Below are 20,914 nucleotides of genomic sequence, written 5' to 3' on the forward strand. Positions count from 1 at the left end.
AACCCATATCAAATGACTAAATAACACCCAATTCGCGTTTTACAATATCACAGTTTGGGAATTAATAACTCAATCCTGTAACTATTCTGACAAAGGTTACAGTTTTCTATCTTCTAAGTATGTAAACGTTATATTGGTGTTACAAAATTAATGGACATCTCATCGGTGTTGTACGTACATGAAGTATAAATTGTGATTCAATTAAGAACACTGTTGATTCACATAAGACAGATAAAACTCTACAGTTGGTCAAGTGGACAAAAACTGTTACATCGTTTTATGATGACAATTTATCAATTACGAGCAATGAGTTGTCAGAAATGAATACATCAGTGTGCAGGATTCCGTAGCTGAATCGTGTTGATCTTTCGAGTGCAGTTGATTGTTTTCGATTATTCTTCTTCAGATGCATTGTCTAATTACCAGCGATTTCGTTGCAGCATTTCTTCCATGTTTCGTCTTGAGCAGCATTGGTACAGAGCCAAATATTGACATCAAAGATAAAATTTGTGGCAGCAACCTCGCAAAGCTTACATGCCGGAGTCATTACTGTGGAAGATATTGATGAACTACAATTGTGCGCTTCATTTGTCAAGAAAGAAAGAACAATAAGTAATAATTGGGCTCTTAAATTGCATTGCAGATGTGAAGGATACGCTATTACCAATCGGCAGTGTGCACAAAGTGTTTGATTTCTTCTTTTCAGAAGCTGTTACTGTTTAAGGATAGGCGTCGATGTATTAGAGTAGTGTCTGTCTGCCTGACGTTTTCCGAAAAGAGGAAGCAAAATGATATCTGGCTGGTTTCTCTTGTTTTTTCCACTGCTAGCTGTTAGCGAAGGATATGTAAGTGGCACGCCCATTCAATGTTTCGTAAACGAATGGCAAATTAATATATTCATAGTTGATTAGCGTTTTTTCCAGTTTATAATCGCATAGATACAATCATTGGGTATTGAATTCAACACAGAAGTAAATATTCTCAGTATGAAGTACTATTGAAAACAGCGATAAAATCGAGTCGTGCATACCAAGGTGCATATATAAGGCTAATAATGAATCCATTCATTTTGTACGTTTGTGTGTGTGTGTGTGTGTTCAAGAATATTCAGCGTATTCATGTGTTATGTAAAGGCTGAATCACACGTAGCTTAATTTCCTACTGGAATGCCCTAGTTGGTGCTGGACTGGCCACTAGGCTGGCTGCTAGACTGGTTTTTGCGACTAGAACGTGTTCTAATTGCAACTTGCTTCTCTGCTAGGTGCAACCAATCAAAGCAAACGTTTGGTCATGTGAGGTTAATCTGAGAGTTTGGCAAGGATTTTTGAGTTTTGGTTGTACAAATTTTTTTCGCTGTTCGTTAAAAAGATGAGGTGCATTCGTGTTTATTAATATTTAGAAATGTATCTATAGCAATGATATTTGTACATGACAGACGTGGACGTCTATTATTACTATCGAACATTTTTGTAAGAAAGAATTCTGTGAATCTCATATATGTCCGAGTTCATTAAAAAAAACACGTTGAGTACATTTTGATTACCATCTTTTTCGAGACAATTTCTAGCCCATGCTTTTCTTTTTCTTCTTAAACCTTTGATTTTGGCAATTGTAAGGAAAGTAGCAGCACTGCCTATTCTCCTTCGACGTTCGTCTTCAAGTCGCTCGCCCGTCTATCTTTTTTCCTTGTCTACCAACAATTACACTCGGGACGCGCTAGCAACCGGCGTGGAACCACCCCCTCTGGTAGCGACGCGATGTTGCCGGATTGACCTACTTCAGGATTTTCGCGAGCCCACAGGAACACGTGTAGGATTAAACATCTGGTTAAACAGTCAACAACGGGACACTTCCATTGTTCTCATTCTCAGCAAAAAACAACTAATTCTTTAACTACCGTGCGTCCATTTCGATCTTCAGCCGAGAGATCGGAAGAAGGTTGGCGGGCGGCGCTGACGGAGATGCCGACATTTGCGGCCTGTAATGCCCGCTTATTTTTATGGACATATGCAGACATTTATATAAATATTGCAAAACGAGCACTAACCTGTGTTATAAGAGTTGTTCCAAACTGATATCCACCAAGTGCCAAGTGTAGACTTTCGGGGAGATTACGTTGAATAGCCTGAAACTTTCGTGCCTGTAGCTAAAGTCCTTCTGGGTCGGGCCGAGAACTTATCAGTCCCCCTCGTAACGTGAACCTTGCGGCTGGCATTCCAATCCTCTTACTGACACAACACACATACACACTTCAATAACACAAACAAGTAACGGCAAGTAACCAATAATAACACTCTTGCGCACAGTACGAAATTAACACGCTCTTGGTTTACATCTGCTCGCCACTATATTCACAGCTCTGTCGCGAAGGAACAAAACACTGGAGCTCGGAGATTTCGGATTGCAAGGAAGCTCACGAACACCATTGACTTTTAACGGTTTCGTCTACAGCGTAATCTTGATACAGTGTTGCACATTCGAAACCTCCAAACGATCCCCATCGACACAAAACTCTTTCAAGGATATAAACTTAAGCAGGACGTTACTGGTCAAAACTATGATTAAAATGTTTTATTATCTGTGGCTCTTTACATTGTTTTTTAAAGCGTATTTTTTTGTGTATATAAGGGCAAAACTTGGATGAATTACAGATGATAAATTATAACACAGGTTAGTGCTCGTTTTGCAATATTTATATAAATGTCTGCATATGTCCATAAAAATAAGCGGGCATTACAGGCCGCAAATGTCGGCATCTCCGCCAGCGCCGCCCGCCACGCTTCTCCCGATCTCTCGGCTGAAGATCGAAATGGACGCACTGTACTACTTCTGTTCTTTCATTCATTTTTTTATGTTTTTACATACAGGTAGCTCGAAGCAGTAATTACACATGTACCAAATGTATCATTAATGTTAAGGAAATCACCAATCGCAATTGCCAAGCGTTTCGTTGTAATTTTTATTTAACTCTGTATTACCATAGCCTGTATTCTCATGTAGCTAGCTTCCCGTATTATCTCACTTCACACACCCACATGTGCCTCCCCGATGGTACAGTGGTAGGGTAAGCGTCGTCGCCTTGTAATCAAGTAGTCCTGGGTTCGATACCCTGTCGAGGCACATAGTGGTTCAGATCCCACTTCCAACTGTAGGTCCATTCCAGATTAGCCGTAGTGTGCATAAAGTGGACTTTAAAACACCAACTCAATCAATCAATTCACACACAATTGATTTGTTCTTGATAAATTCTTCTCCGTAATACAGCAAATCAGCTCTGCGAAATTCTGTTTTAGAGGTAATTTTTTGTAGGTTCCGCAAAATATAATTTAAAAACGTGTTAACGAAACCAAGTTGGACGAAATTTGTTTATACGTAATTCGCCCTAATTTTCAAGAAATACATTTCATTTGTACGTTCTGAAGCTTCAACAATGTCACAGAAGAATAAATTCCATGTCGTTACAAAACAAAGGGCGAGTTTCGTATACAAAAACAATAGGCGGGCATAGCTGCGGTCGGTATTGAGTTGCGAAAAAGACGAACGCTGCGGTGTGACAAAGGCAAAGAGAGGCGGCATGAAATCAAAGGAGAACGATTTGTCAAAGTTGTTCATAACACAAGAAGCATTTTCTTTTGTAGGTAATTGTGATACGATACAACACAAGTAAAAAGATGCCGGTAGCTGTTGCTTGCAATGTATATAATACCATACCATAATAAAAACACAACAGAGGTTCTTTCAATGAAGGTTTTCGGTTGCTGTGTAGAACAGAAAGAGAAAATGTTTCATGCTTGCCAGAAAGTAAAATTCACACGGGAAGTTCACGTTAATCTACAAGAAACTTCAGATTCAAACTTCTAGATTCGTTAATTTATCGCTTTACGACGGAAATAACATATATTAGCATACTGATACGTACGTGCTTAATTTCGCGAGACGTTTTATTTTTTCCCGAGCTTGCCAACAGCTGATTAGCCTGTCCGCCTGTTTGTGCGAACGTGGCAACGCAGAAAACCCCCAGCCACATGGCAGCCAACGAGGAGACAGAATTTGGTCACGTTCTGCCGTTTTGCGTTCTGATTGCACACCGCTTCTTATCGCGGCCCGACTTTTTTTGTAGGGCTGGCGGTACGTATCGTGTGAGACGCAAATCAGCAGATGAGATAGTACCACATACTATAGTCTAATTGTAAGTCCAAGCAACAACCCAAGAGGAAATGTAGCCTCGTGTGATTCAGTCTTAAATTGGAAGGTACTCACAACTTAACATGGAACTACAGTTCGGAATCGTGGTTATCCAATTAAGGCGCTTGCGAAGATCAATTGAATCGGTAAGACCAAGAAGGGAAAGATTCCACTCGACCTTACTTTCGGGGGGAAAAAAAAATTAAAAAATCAAACAATAATAAACAACAACATAGCAACCAAAACTAAAAGCCGGATGAAGAAACTTACAATTACAAGCTAATTCATCATAACCATAGTAACAATATTCCATAAGTGGTTTGTTTTTAAAACCTTTATTTTAGTTCTGATATGTATTCAAAGTATTCAGCCCATTTTGTCCAAAAAGTGTAATATTTCCCTTCTTGGCCTCACCGGTTCAATTCAAAACATGTCTCCGAATGGAATGCAAATTAATTTCATAAAAATATCCCCCATGGAATGCTCTATCTTCGAATATAGTAGATGTCGGTAACAGTTCGTTATATCGGAGACACATTAACACATTGACTGCCGTGTGTATGATATGTCATACACATGGCTTCTTGCTTCTGGGCCACGTGTATGCTACTCCATACACAAACAAGAACCTGATTTTTGGCCGCGTGTATGGAAACGCATACACAGTTCAAGCAAAACTATATGACTGTTAAATAGCCGTGCGTACAGCTAAGATGGGGCAGTAATAATTTTAATTTCTGTAATGTCTTACAAGAGTAAAAAAATCTTCAAAACTTTATTTACGCTTACGTATTCTTTTCACTAGTACGTACAAATGTATTGACAACTAAAAGAGAAGGGTAAATGTGTAAATACATTTTTTTTCTGGTTGGAATTCACAGCAAACGATTATACATTATGGAATACATTGCTAGTACATCATAATTCTTACAAAACGATTCGTTATACGATAATATTTTTTTGTAAACTTATGTTCCTTGTAGATATATAGATAGATATAAGGATGACATACTTTATACCGAACACTTTGGAAGTTCAATCATTTTTGTTGAAACACTCCCGGCACATAAAAGGATTTTTGGGACATTTGTCAAATACTGTCTTCACCCACCTGGCAAACTTCCTCCCTGTCGAGTCAGAATTTCCACTTCTGCCATAGATTTTGTAGCAATGTTCACAGCGTCCTTGCTTCTTTCTTCCATTATCCCATACTTTGTTTATCAAGTGATGAGGTTGAGTTTTTCCTCAATTTATCTTGAACAACATCTGCTGGTAAATATTTACGGTTAGACCTAATTGTACCGATCAGATGGGTATTATTGTCAATGGCAAGGTAAGCAAGAGGAACGCTGGTGTAATAATTATCTGTGTAAAGACGCCGGCCTTCACCGAGAAGATCTCTTACAAGCTGTAACACAACAGTTTCAGGAACTGACATGTTACCGGCCGTTTATATTTCCAACATAAAGAATAATGTTCCATGTATAGCCCCTGCTGGCACACAACTTGAAAACTTTCACTCCGTATTTATTCTTTTTGGAAGGGATGTACTGCCGAAATGAAAGTCTTCCCCGCCATGGTATCATACTTTCGTCGACACAATTTTTCCCCTGGTGTGTATATTTCATGGAATTGTGAAATGAGTTTGTTGGTGATGTTCGTAATTTTATGTAATCTATCATTAGGGACAGCACGTGAATTGTCTGCAAAATGCCACATTCGTAGAAGCAGTTCAAATCTGTTTCTACTCATTATACTTCGGGGAAGAGGAAAATCAAACAAAACACTAGTGCTCCAGTAGTCTGATCACCACAAAATTTTAAAACAGCGTGATATTCGGAAAGAACAAGACAAAATGTGGTAACACAAAGCGAATAATTACGTGTATGAAATCATATACACATGGCATACAACGTCAAATTAAAAACCTACGCCGCGTGTATAGAAATGCATACACACCACAAAAACCTCAACAATGGGCTTAATTTCAATTGTATTGAGATATTATGCATACATATTTCATTCACAGTCGGTCAGTAACAAGAAAATCGGATTGGCCCAGAAGAGATACATTTTCAGTTACACGGTGGCAGTCAATTTAAATCGGATATTTGTGTTTTGCATGGTTTGTACTTACCAATTGTGTATTGCGGTACATAGTTCAAGGTGTCATTATGCTTTTTACACGAAAACAAACACAAGTTTTTACATAGAGAGTAGGGTAACACTTTACTATACCTGAGACGGATTCCTTCAAATTTACAGGAGAAAGTACTTACGGAAATCATTTTCTGAAGCGTTGTAGATGTTCCGGAATGTAGTTTTGGTCCATTTTAATGCGAATCCATGTGGTTTTATACGAAAATCTCTCTCCGACGTGCTATTCCTGCTCCCGCCATTGCTTTTTTACACGAGAGCACTGTACGCGCTATTGCTGCGCGGCCATTTGCTTTGTGGACGAGAGTACAATGCGTCGTACGCGTAATCCTCGTAGCACGGCCCCGTAGTCAGTGTTTCAAGCCACGCGGTGTTATCTCTACAAGATGACGTGTCGAGGATGCGCCGTGAAGATGTTGCCAGGTGTGGAAGATGCGGTAGAATTTTTAATTCAACATGGAATCGTGAAGAAAGAAATGGATTGCGGAAAATGTGGGAGTGTATGCAAACTGCACATTGCAGAAAATGGTGACTGGATATACATGTGTTCGAAGAGAGTCCAGGGACGTGGAAAGTTAAAATACAAAAGAATTCCGTGTGGATTTAAGCAATATGCCAGAAAGGGTACATTTATAGGAGGAAGTAAACTTCCAGTTCCGAAAATTGTAAAATTCTGTAATATGTGGCTGTTTTTGCCATACCCAAGAATACTCTAATAGAATATGAACTGGACATGAGCTCAAAAACAGTTGTGGACTGGTCTAACTACTGTAGACAAGTATGTGAAGAATGGGTAATTGAAAATTCATCACCGATAGGAGGTCAGGGAGTGATTGTAGAAATAGATGAAGCAAAGTTTGGAAAATCAAAGAAATGTGTTAATAGGAGGGCACGTCCTCTTGACGGACAGTGGGTGTTTGGAGGAATCGAGAGGGGAAACCCTACACGTTTTTTCATGGTTCCTGTACAAAACCGAAACGAGGAAACTTTACTCGAAGTCATCCGGAAGTTCATTCTTCCTGGAACAACTGTAATCTCCGACTGCTGGAAGGCATATATCAACTTACACGGAGCAGGCTACAGACACCTGAGAGTTAACCATAGTGTGGAGTTCATCGATACACCGGCAAGTGGACACATTCATCAACAGAACCAGCAGCGAATGATGAACGACGAAATTCCAGTTCACTCTCGGAACATAGAAAGAGCTTGGCGCAATGTAAGACATTCAATTCCAGTTTTTGGACGCAAAAGATATCACTTCACGGGCTACTTGTCTGAGTACATTTTCAAGAGTAATTTTCCGCTGAATAGAAGAATGCGTGAATTCTTTAAGAAAGCCGCTACCATACAGTACATGTAACTATAAATTTTCGGTATACCAAATTTTCAAACACGATTTATATTGTAATGAAGCTGAAAAAGTGATATAAGTAAGTAAAAAAGTTAATTTAAAATTCCTATTTTTTTAATTTTTTAAAAATTGTTGAAACTATGCTTGCCTAACCTAACCTAACATTATGTCAATGGTTTGTTCCTGACGTGTTTTTTTTTAATTTTTAATTTTTTTTTATTTGAGCATGCTTTGAAATCCGCCCCGAAAGTAGGTATTTTTCGGTAAAGGAGCTTGCAACACTGCATGCACACTCCAAATCGACAAAACACTGGCTCAACGAACGATCAACGGTAAGCTATCGCCATGTTGTGTGTGGAAATAAACAAGAACAGTAAGTACTCGTAAATGTAAGAAATGTACATTATTTTCCTAACAAATTCCACTATTTCACCTAAATAAGTGTTCCGGAATGCATAATAGTACGTTAGCAATGTCAAAAAGTGCGAAAGAGATCATTCCCAGGTGTCTCAGGTATAGTAAAGTAGTACCGAAAGTAGTTTTTGTTATTCCCTTTTTCGCTTCCTTAACACACAATATAGCGGGCAGAGTTTGACTAGCCTTGTAGGTATGCAGTGTTTCCAACCTTCTTCACCGAAAAATTCCTACTATCGTGTCCGTCACGTGTGCAAATTGTACATTATGCACGGGTAGCTGACGGATAGCCCCACGAAACATTTCCGATAAGGTTAGGTTAGCAAGCATAGTTAAAAAAAGGGGTTTTAAACACTGACAGGGGGTTACGTCATCAAACGTATGCAGCATCCGCTTCACGTAGCGAAAGCAATGGCGCTTGTGCGTCGGTGAGATATTTCTCGTGAAAAATATACATCATTTCCCCGTGAAATAGATTCCACGATGAAAGAAAATACCTCGACGAACGTTGGAAACCTTAGAGAAACTCATTTCCGTAAGTAGTTTCTTCTGTAAAAATAAAGAAATGTGTCTCCGATATAACGAACTGTTACCGTAGAGGTCTCCATCTGTACAAATTTCACATTTGTGCATATTACAAAGCAAAATATAGTTGGAAATTTAGTAACTTTAACATATGGTTTGAGAAATCCTGACACAGTGAAGTAAAAATGCTATTTTTCAATCTTGTGTGCTGAAAACAATCATTTACAAGGAAACAAAATCAAGCATTCTATTCCAAGCCTTGACTGTAATGAATATGTAGACAAAAACATGATAGTCATGAGACAAAGTAACATTTTCCCATGAATCACGAGGATATTTCATATGTAGCTTATTTCCTCGGTGAAAATTTGTTCGTAAATTTAAGGAAGAGTGCAAGACACTTCTAACACTTCTTCAACAATTGAATTCTTTATAAATCTGCAGTGGTGTCTCGCACCTCCGTTCAAGGACGACGTTCGTTATGAGGGACGCTGTTTCCCATAGGTTACTATGCGAATAATTTTAATCCGTTGCCGAGGCCGCTCCAAAATCGCGAAACATCCTGAAAAATTGCAGGGAATATCAAAGACACCAATGTAGGAAATGCTAGGAATTTATTAATTTTTAAGTCATAGAAAATGCAGTACAGTAATACGTACAATACAGTTATAAAAAATACGTAGCCTACACAACAGTATTATGTAGTACGGAATATCTCGTTCATTGTTATTTCGGCTTTCGACGCGTTGGTCGGTATTTCTTTCAGAGCATTTTTAACAATCGTTTTTTACATGAATTGCTACCAGGTTGCTACTTGTGTATAAAGTACAGTACCCCACGCGCCTACTCGTGTAAGATAATGAAGCGCGCGCCTGCTGAGGGGTTAATCGTGTGGCTATATTCGCCTGTGGTTCGTAATGCGGTACCGGGTTCGTTATGCGGGACATTTTCCGGTCCATGCGCACGTTCGTTGTGCGAGGCGTCCGTTATGCAAGGCAGCACTGCGTTTGTTAGAACCTGTCCCGTTTCCCGCGCTAGCGATCACTCGACAGTTTCGGTGCCAATGAGAAACTAGGCAAAAGTCGTCTGCTGGTCAGCGGGGAGCGAATGGGAGCAAGAAGAGAGGCGCTTACGTAGACGCTGTTGCCACGTTGCGGTCTAACTCACGTGTTTTGTTTGTGTCTTGTTAAAGAAGCTTGTTTTGTAAGCGTGGTGCTGATTAGTATGCGTTTTGAAATATTCAGGATGTAATTTATTCTGGTGATATTTGTTTGTGTCCTTTTTGTGTTTAGTGTCAACTTAGCTGGAACATTCAGGAAGGGGAATTGTGTATATTTGTGCATTTCCGCGTATTTTATTCACAGCCTGGCTTCGGCTTTCCCCAGCACGGAGTTCACGCGGTATGCAGCCGCAATGCCGCGTGGTTTCTGCTAGAAAAGCCAGCGATCAGCAAGTGCGGGAAGCGGGACAGGTTCTAACAAACGTGATATAAGTGCCGACTTTAGGGGGACAAGGCATTTTCTCCCCCCTTCCCAATTCACAGAGGGACAGATATTATATATATTTACACACATAAAATATTTTTATGCCAACCTTGCCCCCTCCCAAAACTTGATATAAGTTCGCGCTTTTGCACCATTGAATTTAATGTCTAGAACGTCCTTTGTTAAGCCATAGCGTGCCGCCATGTATTCATAGCTTACATTATCTACATGTCACGCGTAGTTCACATTGGCTGAATGTAAACTAGTATTGTTTACGTGTAGACGTATATCAATAATGGTTACTTCTACCCAACTGTGCAATGGGAACAATGTGACCCTCCAGTCTAGTAGCTGTGAACATCACAGAAAACCCAAGATGTTCTCCACTCTTTATACTTTAGTGTAGTATAAAATTGTTAGTAATAAAAACGCAACAATAATAGTGGAGACAATACGTGCAAGGTTGGATTGAATGGGTGGAAGGAAAATTAAGTAATGCGCAGTCTGATAATCCACTGTTAACTGCTTGCAGATAATCCGTGTAGTCCATAATGTGTAGTTCAGTCAGTTCTACTGTTAAATAGGGTTAAACCGTATTGTTAAAAAATGACGGATCAAGAGATATCTAAAGGTTTGTGGGGCAAGGGCCACCACTGGGACAACAAATCAGACTTTTCTTCAACGTACAATAGGCATTGTTACGTTCTCTCATAATACAAAGATATCACTTTTCAGACTTGAATCCCATGCACGAAGACGTTGAAAGTAGAATGGGGTACTAAAAAGAGGCACATTAGCCATGCTCTGGAGGACAATCAATTCTGTTTGTTGGAGGGAAAGGCCATAAAGGAATCATCACAATAGACATTCCATTCTCTTCAAGAACCGAAACTAATCAACCGTCGTTGCTTTACAAATAAAAAAGACACTGCCGTTGCCACTAGAATTATACTTTAAGCCTTCGGAATTTCTTTTTTGGAATCAGATGGAATGGTGGAAGATTTGTACTGCTGGAACTCCAACAACAAAAGTGCAACAGTGGTCGAGTATTGTTTGAAAAGAAGGCAGAATAATTCGGAATAACCACATAACGAGTTAATTGATTGATTGATTTGCTGTTTTAAGTCCACTTTATGCACAATAAGGCTAATCTGGACTGGACCTACAGTTTAAAGTGGAATCCGATTATCCGAACCACTATGTGCCTCCACCGACATAACGAGTTGAGTTCTGACGGAATAAACGAGATGGAATAAATGTGATAGAGGTTACGCGCGAAGAAGGACAAGATTTTAGTAATAGTAAACATAATCTCAGACTTAGATGGAATAAAAGTGTAACACTTCGAAAGAAAATAATTATAGCGAAAACAAAAATCAAATTAATGATTGAGGAAAAGGGGATAATCGTTAGAATAAGAAATGTTGAATATTAAGCAGAAAAAAATTAATGCAATGAAGAAGCGTGAATTGAATGATAGATTCAATTGGTTTTATTTTACTTTGCTTTTCGGTCACTTTTGGCTAATCACGAAGATGATGAGGATTGACGATATAATGAAATTGATGGATGGAACACTCACAAAGAACACCCATTCCCAGCCGGGATTCGAACTTGGGACCCCTGGTGTCGTGCCAACCACTCCGCCACGGAGTTCGGCGTAGAGACGTGAAACTTAACTCTCTAAAAAAGAATTCCGAAAAGAATAAGCGAGAAAGGAATAATATTGAGGGATAATTACGGAAGGTACGTACAACTGCGACGAATAAGATCTTATTAAGAATAGCCAAAACGGAAAGTTTAGTGAATCTGTAAAACAGCCACCACAATTTTACAAATGTAAAAAGAAAAAAAAAGTCTGGTAGCTATTGCCCTTCAAAATAAGGACTGTTGCACCAACGAAGTTAGTTTAGTTTAGTTTTAGAACTTCCATGTTGGATAAAACAAAATTTGATTCACCATCGCATACTTCCTACGGCGAGTTTTCTGATTGCGAATAATTGTGTGCTGTGAAAAATCAGAGAAGAATCTGTTCTGTTGCTGTTGCAAGAAATGGTATAGGGAAAACTCACGCAAGTTAGTATATTTTACATAATTCCTTACTAAACTTAAATTATTCTCAGTTACAAAGTTGGAATGCTATATTTGCAAACACCAAGTATACTTTATTAATGATTATACACAACTCCTACATAATGTTTTGTTTGTAATAAAGGGGATGTCATTTTGAATGAGATATGAATTATATGATATTTTGCATATTAATATATAAATAAAATTTCGTTCTTTTATTTCAGGTATTATGAACCAAGATACTACAAGAAAACATTTCAAGGTACCACAATTTAGCTATTATTTTAAAGAGGACAAAAAAAGGTGAATGATGTCGTAAGTAATAGACTAATATAGGTGAATAGATGTGATTGATTCAAATGAAATTTAAGTTTAATTGATGTCTTCCGCGAAGGAAACGTGCGCTAATTACAAATCAAATCAAAATTCAGTCGTAGTAGAACGTAGATTAAGTCAATATTTGTCAACATTGAAATTAACAATATTTAGTAAAATAATACGTAATTATGTTTCTTTTTTTTGTTCGAGTCACTTTTAGGAACATTAGAAAGTGAAATGATTTACTTGAGTAAACTGAACATGACGTGAGCATGGATAATGCAGATCGTATATTTATATTGGTTTATATTTCATTATACATAGATTGTTGTGAGCGAAGAAAACATGGGCCATATTCTATAAATATAGAATAACTATAAAACGTTTTAAAAGATAAAAATGACCCAATAATACTTTGCTAATTAACTAATAATCATAACTAATTTAACAGTGAAAAATGGAGAAATCTTCACAAGATATCTGATAAATAAAAATTCTCAAAAAATCGAAATTTAAATAAAAATGAATTGGGGCCAATATTATAATAACTTCTTGAACTTTCCAAGAAAAATCTTGCCGTCTTTATATTAAAAATAAATAATCACTGATACACAATAATTCCATATTATGAGGATAACTGCACATAATAATAAGGTAAAATTCGTTAGTAGCTTGTAAAACTTAAATCACTGCAAGAATATATAAAATTGATATATTTTCCAAGGAAATGAAAATCAAAATGATTGTTTTAAATAAATTTGATAAATTAGATAAAAATACATGCGTTTAAAATTCCCATAAATTATTATTATTATTGAGGTACAACAAATAAAATAAATTGTTTTAATTAAATATTTTTATTATAAACTGATTTAACATTAATTAATATTGTAAATGTAAGAAAGTGTAAACAATAAAAATATTGTGAAGAGTGAGAAACTTTATAATTAACTTTTTGCCATATCTTCTAAGACGGAAGGATATCTGCTTGTTTAGCTTTAATAGTAACAAATAATATAGTATCCAAATAAATTTTGATATACTTATTAATATTATAAATACATTTCATGAAACATATAACTTGTGTAAATTATTTTACAGAAGGTATAAATAAAGTATAAATGAATAAATAATAAAAGATTTTTTAATAAATTGTGTTACTGTTTATTTAAAAAAACAATCCTTAAATAAATTGTTCCTAAATGCATATAAAATTTTAATATTATTTGAGGGAAATACAGGATTGTTGGTGTTTATAACTTAAAAAATATTTGAAAATATTAAACTCTATTTCTCTACATAAACTGAATAAAATGTCATAACCTAACAACGATGGAAGAAAACGACTTTTCGAACTACAGTTGTGAAAGTCTAAGATTAAACACTCCTAAACATTTTAAAGAACTAGTTGTCAATAAGTTATTTCGCCACGTTACTGAAGTCATTCACGGTTGAACCCCAATTAAAAATGTTCCGTTTCGTACATTTTTATGTGGATTTAATCTGCTCGACCGTGTGTGAGCGTGTAAATTTCAATTACTGGTCAGTTAAAATATCACAATATGGTTGGTTTCTACAATTCTTTCATCACTGACATTGATGCGGTCATGGAGTTTTTCAGAACCATTCTTGGTCTTTTGATGCTAACTTATCAGCTCTTATTTTTTGTCAAGATGAGGAAAGAAATAGTACCATTGTTTTGGCTTGAGTTCATTCGAGAAATCGGTGAAATAGATTATATTCTGTACTAAACTGAGAGAGAGAGAGAAAGGCCCATTTTGATTACATTGTATTCCTCGTCGTAAATTCCTGAAGCACAATGGAAACAATAAACTTAAACATTTCTATTCACAATTAGTTTGACTTCATTCTTGGGACTCGTTTAGATTCCAGACGTGACTCGAACTGATGTATTAAATTTTGTGGACATAAACAAGCGTACGGATGTTCAGTTTGTGATTTCAAATATTTTCTCTTATTTTTGCTCTTGTTGAATTATCAAAGAATGCAGTACATAAGATGGACTTTATTAGTAAATGATAGTTTTAAAATGCAGCTAAACAGGTTTGTACTGTTTGAAAAACATTTCACAATTCCGAACAACTTTCTTGTTTGTTTAGAGTAAGTCACAACAAAACTATAGATTTTTGTAAAGACGTTAGCTTACATTCATAATATTTTTTAAACTATACTATAGTAACATAACTAGAACTGTAGAAAGACGTGTAGAAAGATCTAATAGAAATGGTGTGCTTAGATACAAGTAATTAATATCAATAATTAGTGTTGATTTATTATTTTTTTCCAAATCAATCAACGTTACCTTTTGGTATGGATTTAATTAATTTATTCTGGACCTAATAGCTTGAATCATTGATTACTTAGTCATTTATGTCCAGAAAGTCCTCTATTTTTAAGGCTCGGATTTAGGGGGCTCGAAGCTACAACAGGTCTCGTCTAGAGAAAAATCTTTGAAAAGGACCACAAAATAATGTGCGTGTGTATGTTTGTTTGTGTTTGTGTTTGTGAGTGTGTGTATTTGATATGTAGTAGAAGATTATTAGAAATAACTAGCCATCTGATCTACAAATTATAAATATTACAAAATATATACATTTTATTCTACATAACAATATTTTTATATTTCTATTTTTTATCACATGTCACAATGTAACAAACCCCTATATCAGCACATCACTTTTTTAAGAAATATGATCAAGAAATTATATCCTACTCGAATATATGATCCACACAAAAAAATTGTCAAATTTATCGGAAATTTATTCAGTGATTTCTGTGATATATTTATTTCTGTACTTGCATTGTTTCGTACTTGCTAGTCTTATTATATTATCATTATAATTATATTATCATTGTTACAGAAACATATAGGGAATTGACTTTTAACAATTGAAAAGATTATTGACAATAATGTACCATTTTCGACTTTTTGCTGTCAATGTTGCTAAGAGATAAACATGATTCTAGATTAAGAAACATGAAAGCTTTTTCTGATTTTCTGCTCTATTTATAGTTAACAATTGTAATCTATGGTAAGTTGAATTAGTATGGAATACTAATATAATGAGAAATGGATGAATGATGAAATAATTTCTTTTTTCTTCTTTCTGTATAAGTTTTGATGTAAGTGCTCGCAATAGCTATTCAGTTTCGGGTTATTTTTTATTAATGGTTTATAAGTATTAATATTATGTACGAAACATAGACTATAATTGCTCATATGAACGAGACAAATCCAAGACGTGGAAACTTAAAAATCTAATACCAGGCCGGAAATACCATTTGTATGCAGGGAAAAGTGACCAACAGATGACGATGACATGTAATGCAAATGAATAGAAAGAAACCAGACACTATACCGCGTTTGTTACAACCTGTCCCGGTTCCCGCGCTAGGCGATCGCTGGCTTTTTTCCGTGCTGGGGAAAGTCAAAGCCAGGCAGCCAATTAAAATACGCAACGTCGCAACAGCGCCTACGTAAGCGCCTCTCTTCTGGCTTCCATTCGCTCCTCGCTGCCCAGCAGACGATTTTTTCCTCGTTTCTCATTGGCACCGAAACTGTCGACAGGTTCTACCAAACGCGGAATAGTAGAAGGAAATTTGACGAGGTAGAACCTACAATCGGATACAGGAGATTAGGTGGCTGTCAGAACGTGCGCTGTTGCCAGATTGTTGCTCACAACTGGATTTCAGCCTGTGTCTGTAATATACGTGATACAAACGTGGCATCAATATCTGTTGTAAAGGTCACAAATGGAAACGTTCTATTTTCTTTTGGTGAGAAAGTTGGTACGTGAACTCGACAATACTGCGTGTTAAACGTTGCCATATTGTGTGCGGTAACCGGAGATTCTTGACACTCACTTGCTTTGCCTTTCCCATATGTTGCACCAACGCATTTCTCCCAGCTGCGTAAGCTAAAATATTTGGGCAATATTTCCGCTCTGAAACTAGAGATCTGTGAGTGGAATACATGACGATCTGAAATCGCTTGCTTAAAATGCAATGAAGAATCCAAAAAAGTGACTAATCAAGTCTTGAGTTTAAAGTTGAATAACTTTCTTAATGTAAAAATAATTTAATTTTTGTGCTAGGCAATACATTTTCTACTTAATAAGTTAAATAGGAACTAAAATATCGAGATTGTCTGTTCTTACATGATCACTAGCTAAGTGATTATTTAAATCGGAAGATATTACTATATCTACTTATTATAGAGTTCAATTCGAAAATATATGTGAAGAAGAACCCTATTGTTTGCAAATAATAACATACATAACAAATGTTAAACTTAACACTTCTAATTATATTAAAACGGTAGTGATTGCTGCTACAACTGTTTTAAGCATTGCCATTGGCTGGTGGTCTCACTTATCGGACACAACTTAAACACCTGGTTAGGTTAGGCTTCTTGGGTTTGGTTCTCTTAGCACAGACTAAAAGAAGAATTTTGGAGCGTTGGAAGAACAAGAGGACGAAAAATAGTTGTAGCAGCAATACCGACCTATTAAAATGGATACTTAATTTTCAAGAGAGACAGTCTTGTTGTGCTATTCAATGTGTTGCATATTACTGTGGCACCAATTCTTCAGTGTTGCCCTTTCATGCCGTGTATATTTCTCTATATGGCTAGAAACCTTCCTTGTTTGAAACAGCATTTTGTTTCTTCCTGTGTTTATTTCCTACATACAGTGGGATGCACAAGCATTACTCGCCAAATTGTCCATGACTACTTTCATTATTCTTTCTCTTGCATCCTACGGGTATTTAAGGAATGGATTTTTATATGTGCTGGTGAAAGGGTTATTAGCCACTTGTTTGGCGTTTGGTTCCAATTCTGGAATATCTCATTGCATAGAACGGAGAGAGTAAACATGGTGATGAACAATATGCTTGGTAATACTTATGCACCCACTGTACCTTCCAAAGTATTCTTCAGCAAACGATCTTCTCTCACAAGTCGTTTCAGTGTTGTTGTTTTTCGTACAATATCTTACCAGTTCTGTATTGACCGATCTTGAATTATATGAATTAAACTTGGAAAATGTACATAGGTAACGAATGTTAATTAACCTTTTATTTTCCAGAATGCTGCCATTCCGAGTCCAGTATACGTGCACGTGGAGGAAATCAAGAACGAACTTGGGGAGGTCATTGGAACCAGTTCAGTCGCCATAGCAAATGCCGGGGAACTGCAGAACGGTACGGCTTACGCCGTTGTGCAAAAGGTGGACAACAGCACGACAGAACTGCGAGGAAATACGAACGGTTCAATCCGCGACGTCCAGCAGATGTTGAAAGCAGACCCAGGCTTGTTCATCGACTTCTGGAGGTGGGACGAGAGATTCGACAACGTTTTAAACTCTGCACCCAGGGACCTGGCTCTGGCTAAAGACTTCCTTTTCGCTACAAAACGGAACAACTTTTTCAACATGAGGAGTAGGATATCTGAAGACATGGACCAATGGATGCGACGTCAGACGTTCGACGCTTCCGAAACGCAATCCATTATACACGACATTTTAACCAAGTTCCACAAGGAGGCGCAGAGCATAGCGGAAGATAATAATCGCCTGCTGAGTCACATGAGTACGGCGGTGGACAACTACGGGGAAAGCTTACGCAATTTGTCCCGTGGTGCGGACAGGCTTGTCGAGAAGATAAAGAGACGAGGTAACGACGACGTGAGAAGAGCCATTCCGATTTTGCAAAACCTGAGTCAAGCGATCAAGCAAAGAGCTAACTACGATTCGTACGACATTGGTAATCTTTTGAAACGTTCGCACATCTTACTCAAGAAGAATTTGGATTCCTTCACCATCATCAAGAATACCTTGTTTGACCAGCCTGTCATGGACAGTATATATAATGTCAAAAAGCAATTGAACAATATGGCAATGAAAATGAGCGAAGAAGTCAAGAAAATAAGTGGTACAGATAACTTTCGTACTTTTCTTTAAATAGTATTGAAGTTCTATACTGTTAATCCTATTCGCACACATGAGTCGGATATAAACACATGTTGTGCATTACTCTGTCAATTTTAAAATTGCTAATTCGCACACTTTTGTCCTGATCTTAAAAGTAGTCTTAGATTCATTGCTTTATAGATCCGTCCTTAAAGCAAATAAGCACAACATTATTTATGTACGTTTACGTTTGGCGTCACTAAAGTCCAAGTAGAGTACATGTAGAGTTGGTAAAAAGTGGTCTCAAAAGTAAACAAAAAGCGTTACTTCCTCCTATGTCATATGTCCCAATTTGCTCTATTACAATATTAAAAATACATTATGAACACTAAAATAACAAATTAAATACTAATGTAAGTCTTAAGGAAAATAATAATATGTACAGTCATTTGAATGTAATATCAGGATGTTATTACATGTTCAAATAAGTTTAATAAATAATAATAACACTAAACAAAAATAACAATTATTTGTAAAATTAAAAATCAACATCGTGAAGATCTAATTAAAATAGTAACAGTAACTTTGGTTGGTTGTTTTCATGGGTTGTGATAGAGCAAATTTTGAACTTTGTTAAAATGAGCGGAAAAGCTAAAAGAAACTATTCCAAACTATTAGTTGTTACAACTCGTAATAAATGTTTGAAACCAAATTTTAACTAGTTCATCAAACGTCCTGCACAAGTGAAGTAATTTGATGAATAACACAACTTTTCTAGGGTAGAGCCCTTAACAACATAGCTATTAATGGAAACACTAAAATGTAAAGAACAATTTTTAATTAATAAATTGTCTAATATTTATTATCTATCACATAATTTAAAGCCAAAAAATAAAGAAAATTAACTAATAATGAACAAATATTAAACCTCTAAAATTCTTAATAATACCTTACTCTGTAATACACATAAATTTGTAGATATGTAATTGAGAATATTATGTAAATAAATAAATAAATAAAGTAGTAGATAACTAAATAAATAAAATAATGGGCTATAAAAATTTAAATAATTAATGTCATTAATTAATAATTGTATTTCATAATATTGCAATCAAAATAAATAAAACCATGTGTCATTGCCGAAACCACAACTATGCAATAACGTATTAATGTTATAGTTGAATAGTTTGTGGCACAATTATCACTTTATTTAAACCCTTGCCTTCAAATGATAAAATAACGTTCATTTTTTGTGAGAACAACAGGATTGGGTAATTTGAGTTCAAGATAGCATTGCATAATGTCCGTAACATTTTACTGAGATAACATTGTACCTTGAATTTTAATAACACATTTATTATATTACTCTACAACCGGCTTTAAGCTCAAATAGCCTAATTGAGACTAGATGTACGAAACATTGGAACTTGTGGAACACGCTACATATTGAACACTGCCGTAGACATAAATTCAAATTACTAGTTATTACTTCAGTGCCACATTTGAACCTGGTGGTGAAAATTTGAACTTTTTTATCAGCAATTACTTTCTCATGGTCTTCATAGCCTCTACACAAAATTTTGCCGCACTCCTGATGCTCATAAAAAAGCTAAATTTCACCTTAAATGGAGTTAAAACTGACTTTCAAGGAGCTAGATTTACGAAGGTTGGATAAAGTGCCTCCTAGAGTAATGTTACTTGTCGAAGGGTGGGGAACTAAATTGATGACAATTTATTCTTTCACCATCAAGATCCGACAGCATCACCCATCTCAATAATCCACCGATGGTAGTATGAAATCCAAAATAAAGGATTCCCTGATAACAATATTATGTCAATTTCATGTCAACACGGCGCTATAAAAAAAAGTTAACTGGGGATATAAGAAGGGGTGGGGCGACGCTGCCAATATAACAATATCACGTCACGTGCAAAATGTATAATCATGGCAAAAGTTCGTCTATATGGGCCGGAACAACTGATGGCATCACAGTGGGAGCACGGGGGCAAGTGCCCCAGTTCACAGCCAAACGAGTGCACGAAAGAGCCAGATCTGGCTCCAAGAGAGCTAAATTGGCAACACTGCCACAGGGGGAAGAGCTTGGGAAGAGCCCCGTTAAAACTGTTCCGCATGCCCTTAAACGGAAAAGAGTAAAGGAGAGAGGGGTAAGGGGAGAAAGAGAGACAGAGAGAGATAATAAATAAAGTAAGATTTAGAAAGAAACTCTTTCGAGGGTTGAAGTGAAAGAGTGAAAGAGAAAAACAGAGAGAGAGAAAGAAAGAAAACAAGTGACTGGGAGGAGAGGGAAAGAAACAGAAAAAATGACACACTGACACACACACACACACACAGAGAGAGAGAGAGAGAGAGATAGAGAGAGAGAGAGAGAGACAGAGAATCATATTTTAGAAAAGCGGAAGATAAGTCAAGACAGAAAAATATAGAAATGAGAGAAATGGAAAATGATTCCTTG

General features: G+C 36.6%; 1 protein-coding gene and 1 long non-coding RNA gene across 3 annotated transcripts in view; one reads left to right on the top strand and one right to left on the bottom strand.

Moving 5' to 3' along the window:
• The window catches only part of LOC145992181 (uncharacterized), a 29,735-nt gene extending 23,026 nt beyond the window's left edge, over positions 1–6,709 (bottom strand). The window contains exon 1 of the long non-coding RNA XR_014442131.1: positions 6,465–6,709. This is a non-coding gene — a long non-coding RNA (uncharacterized LOC145992181). The remainder of the gene's footprint in view (positions 1–6,464) is intronic.
• LOC145992180 (uncharacterized) overlaps positions 488–20,914 on the top strand; it is a 32,594-nt gene continuing 12,167 nt past the window's right edge. The window contains exons 1-2 of one of the 2 annotated variants that reach the window (XM_083128498.1): positions 488–845; positions 17,619–19,302. In XM_083128498.1, coding sequence (XP_082984624.1) covers positions 789–845; positions 17,619–18,491 — 930 coding nt within the window. In that variant the 5' untranslated portion in view covers positions 488–788 and the 3' untranslated portion in view covers positions 18,492–19,302. Of the gene's footprint in view, positions 846–17,618; positions 19,303–20,914 lie in introns of those variants that run through there. The other variant, XM_083128497.1, reaches the window with a different exon arrangement.

This window comes from Lepisma saccharinum, chromosome 9 (genome assembly GCF_977018435.1).
Source record: "Lepisma saccharinum chromosome 9, izLepSacc3.1, whole genome shotgun sequence".
In the NCBI taxonomy this organism is placed as follows: Eukaryota; Metazoa; Arthropoda; class Insecta; order Zygentoma; family Lepismatidae; genus Lepisma; species Lepisma saccharinum.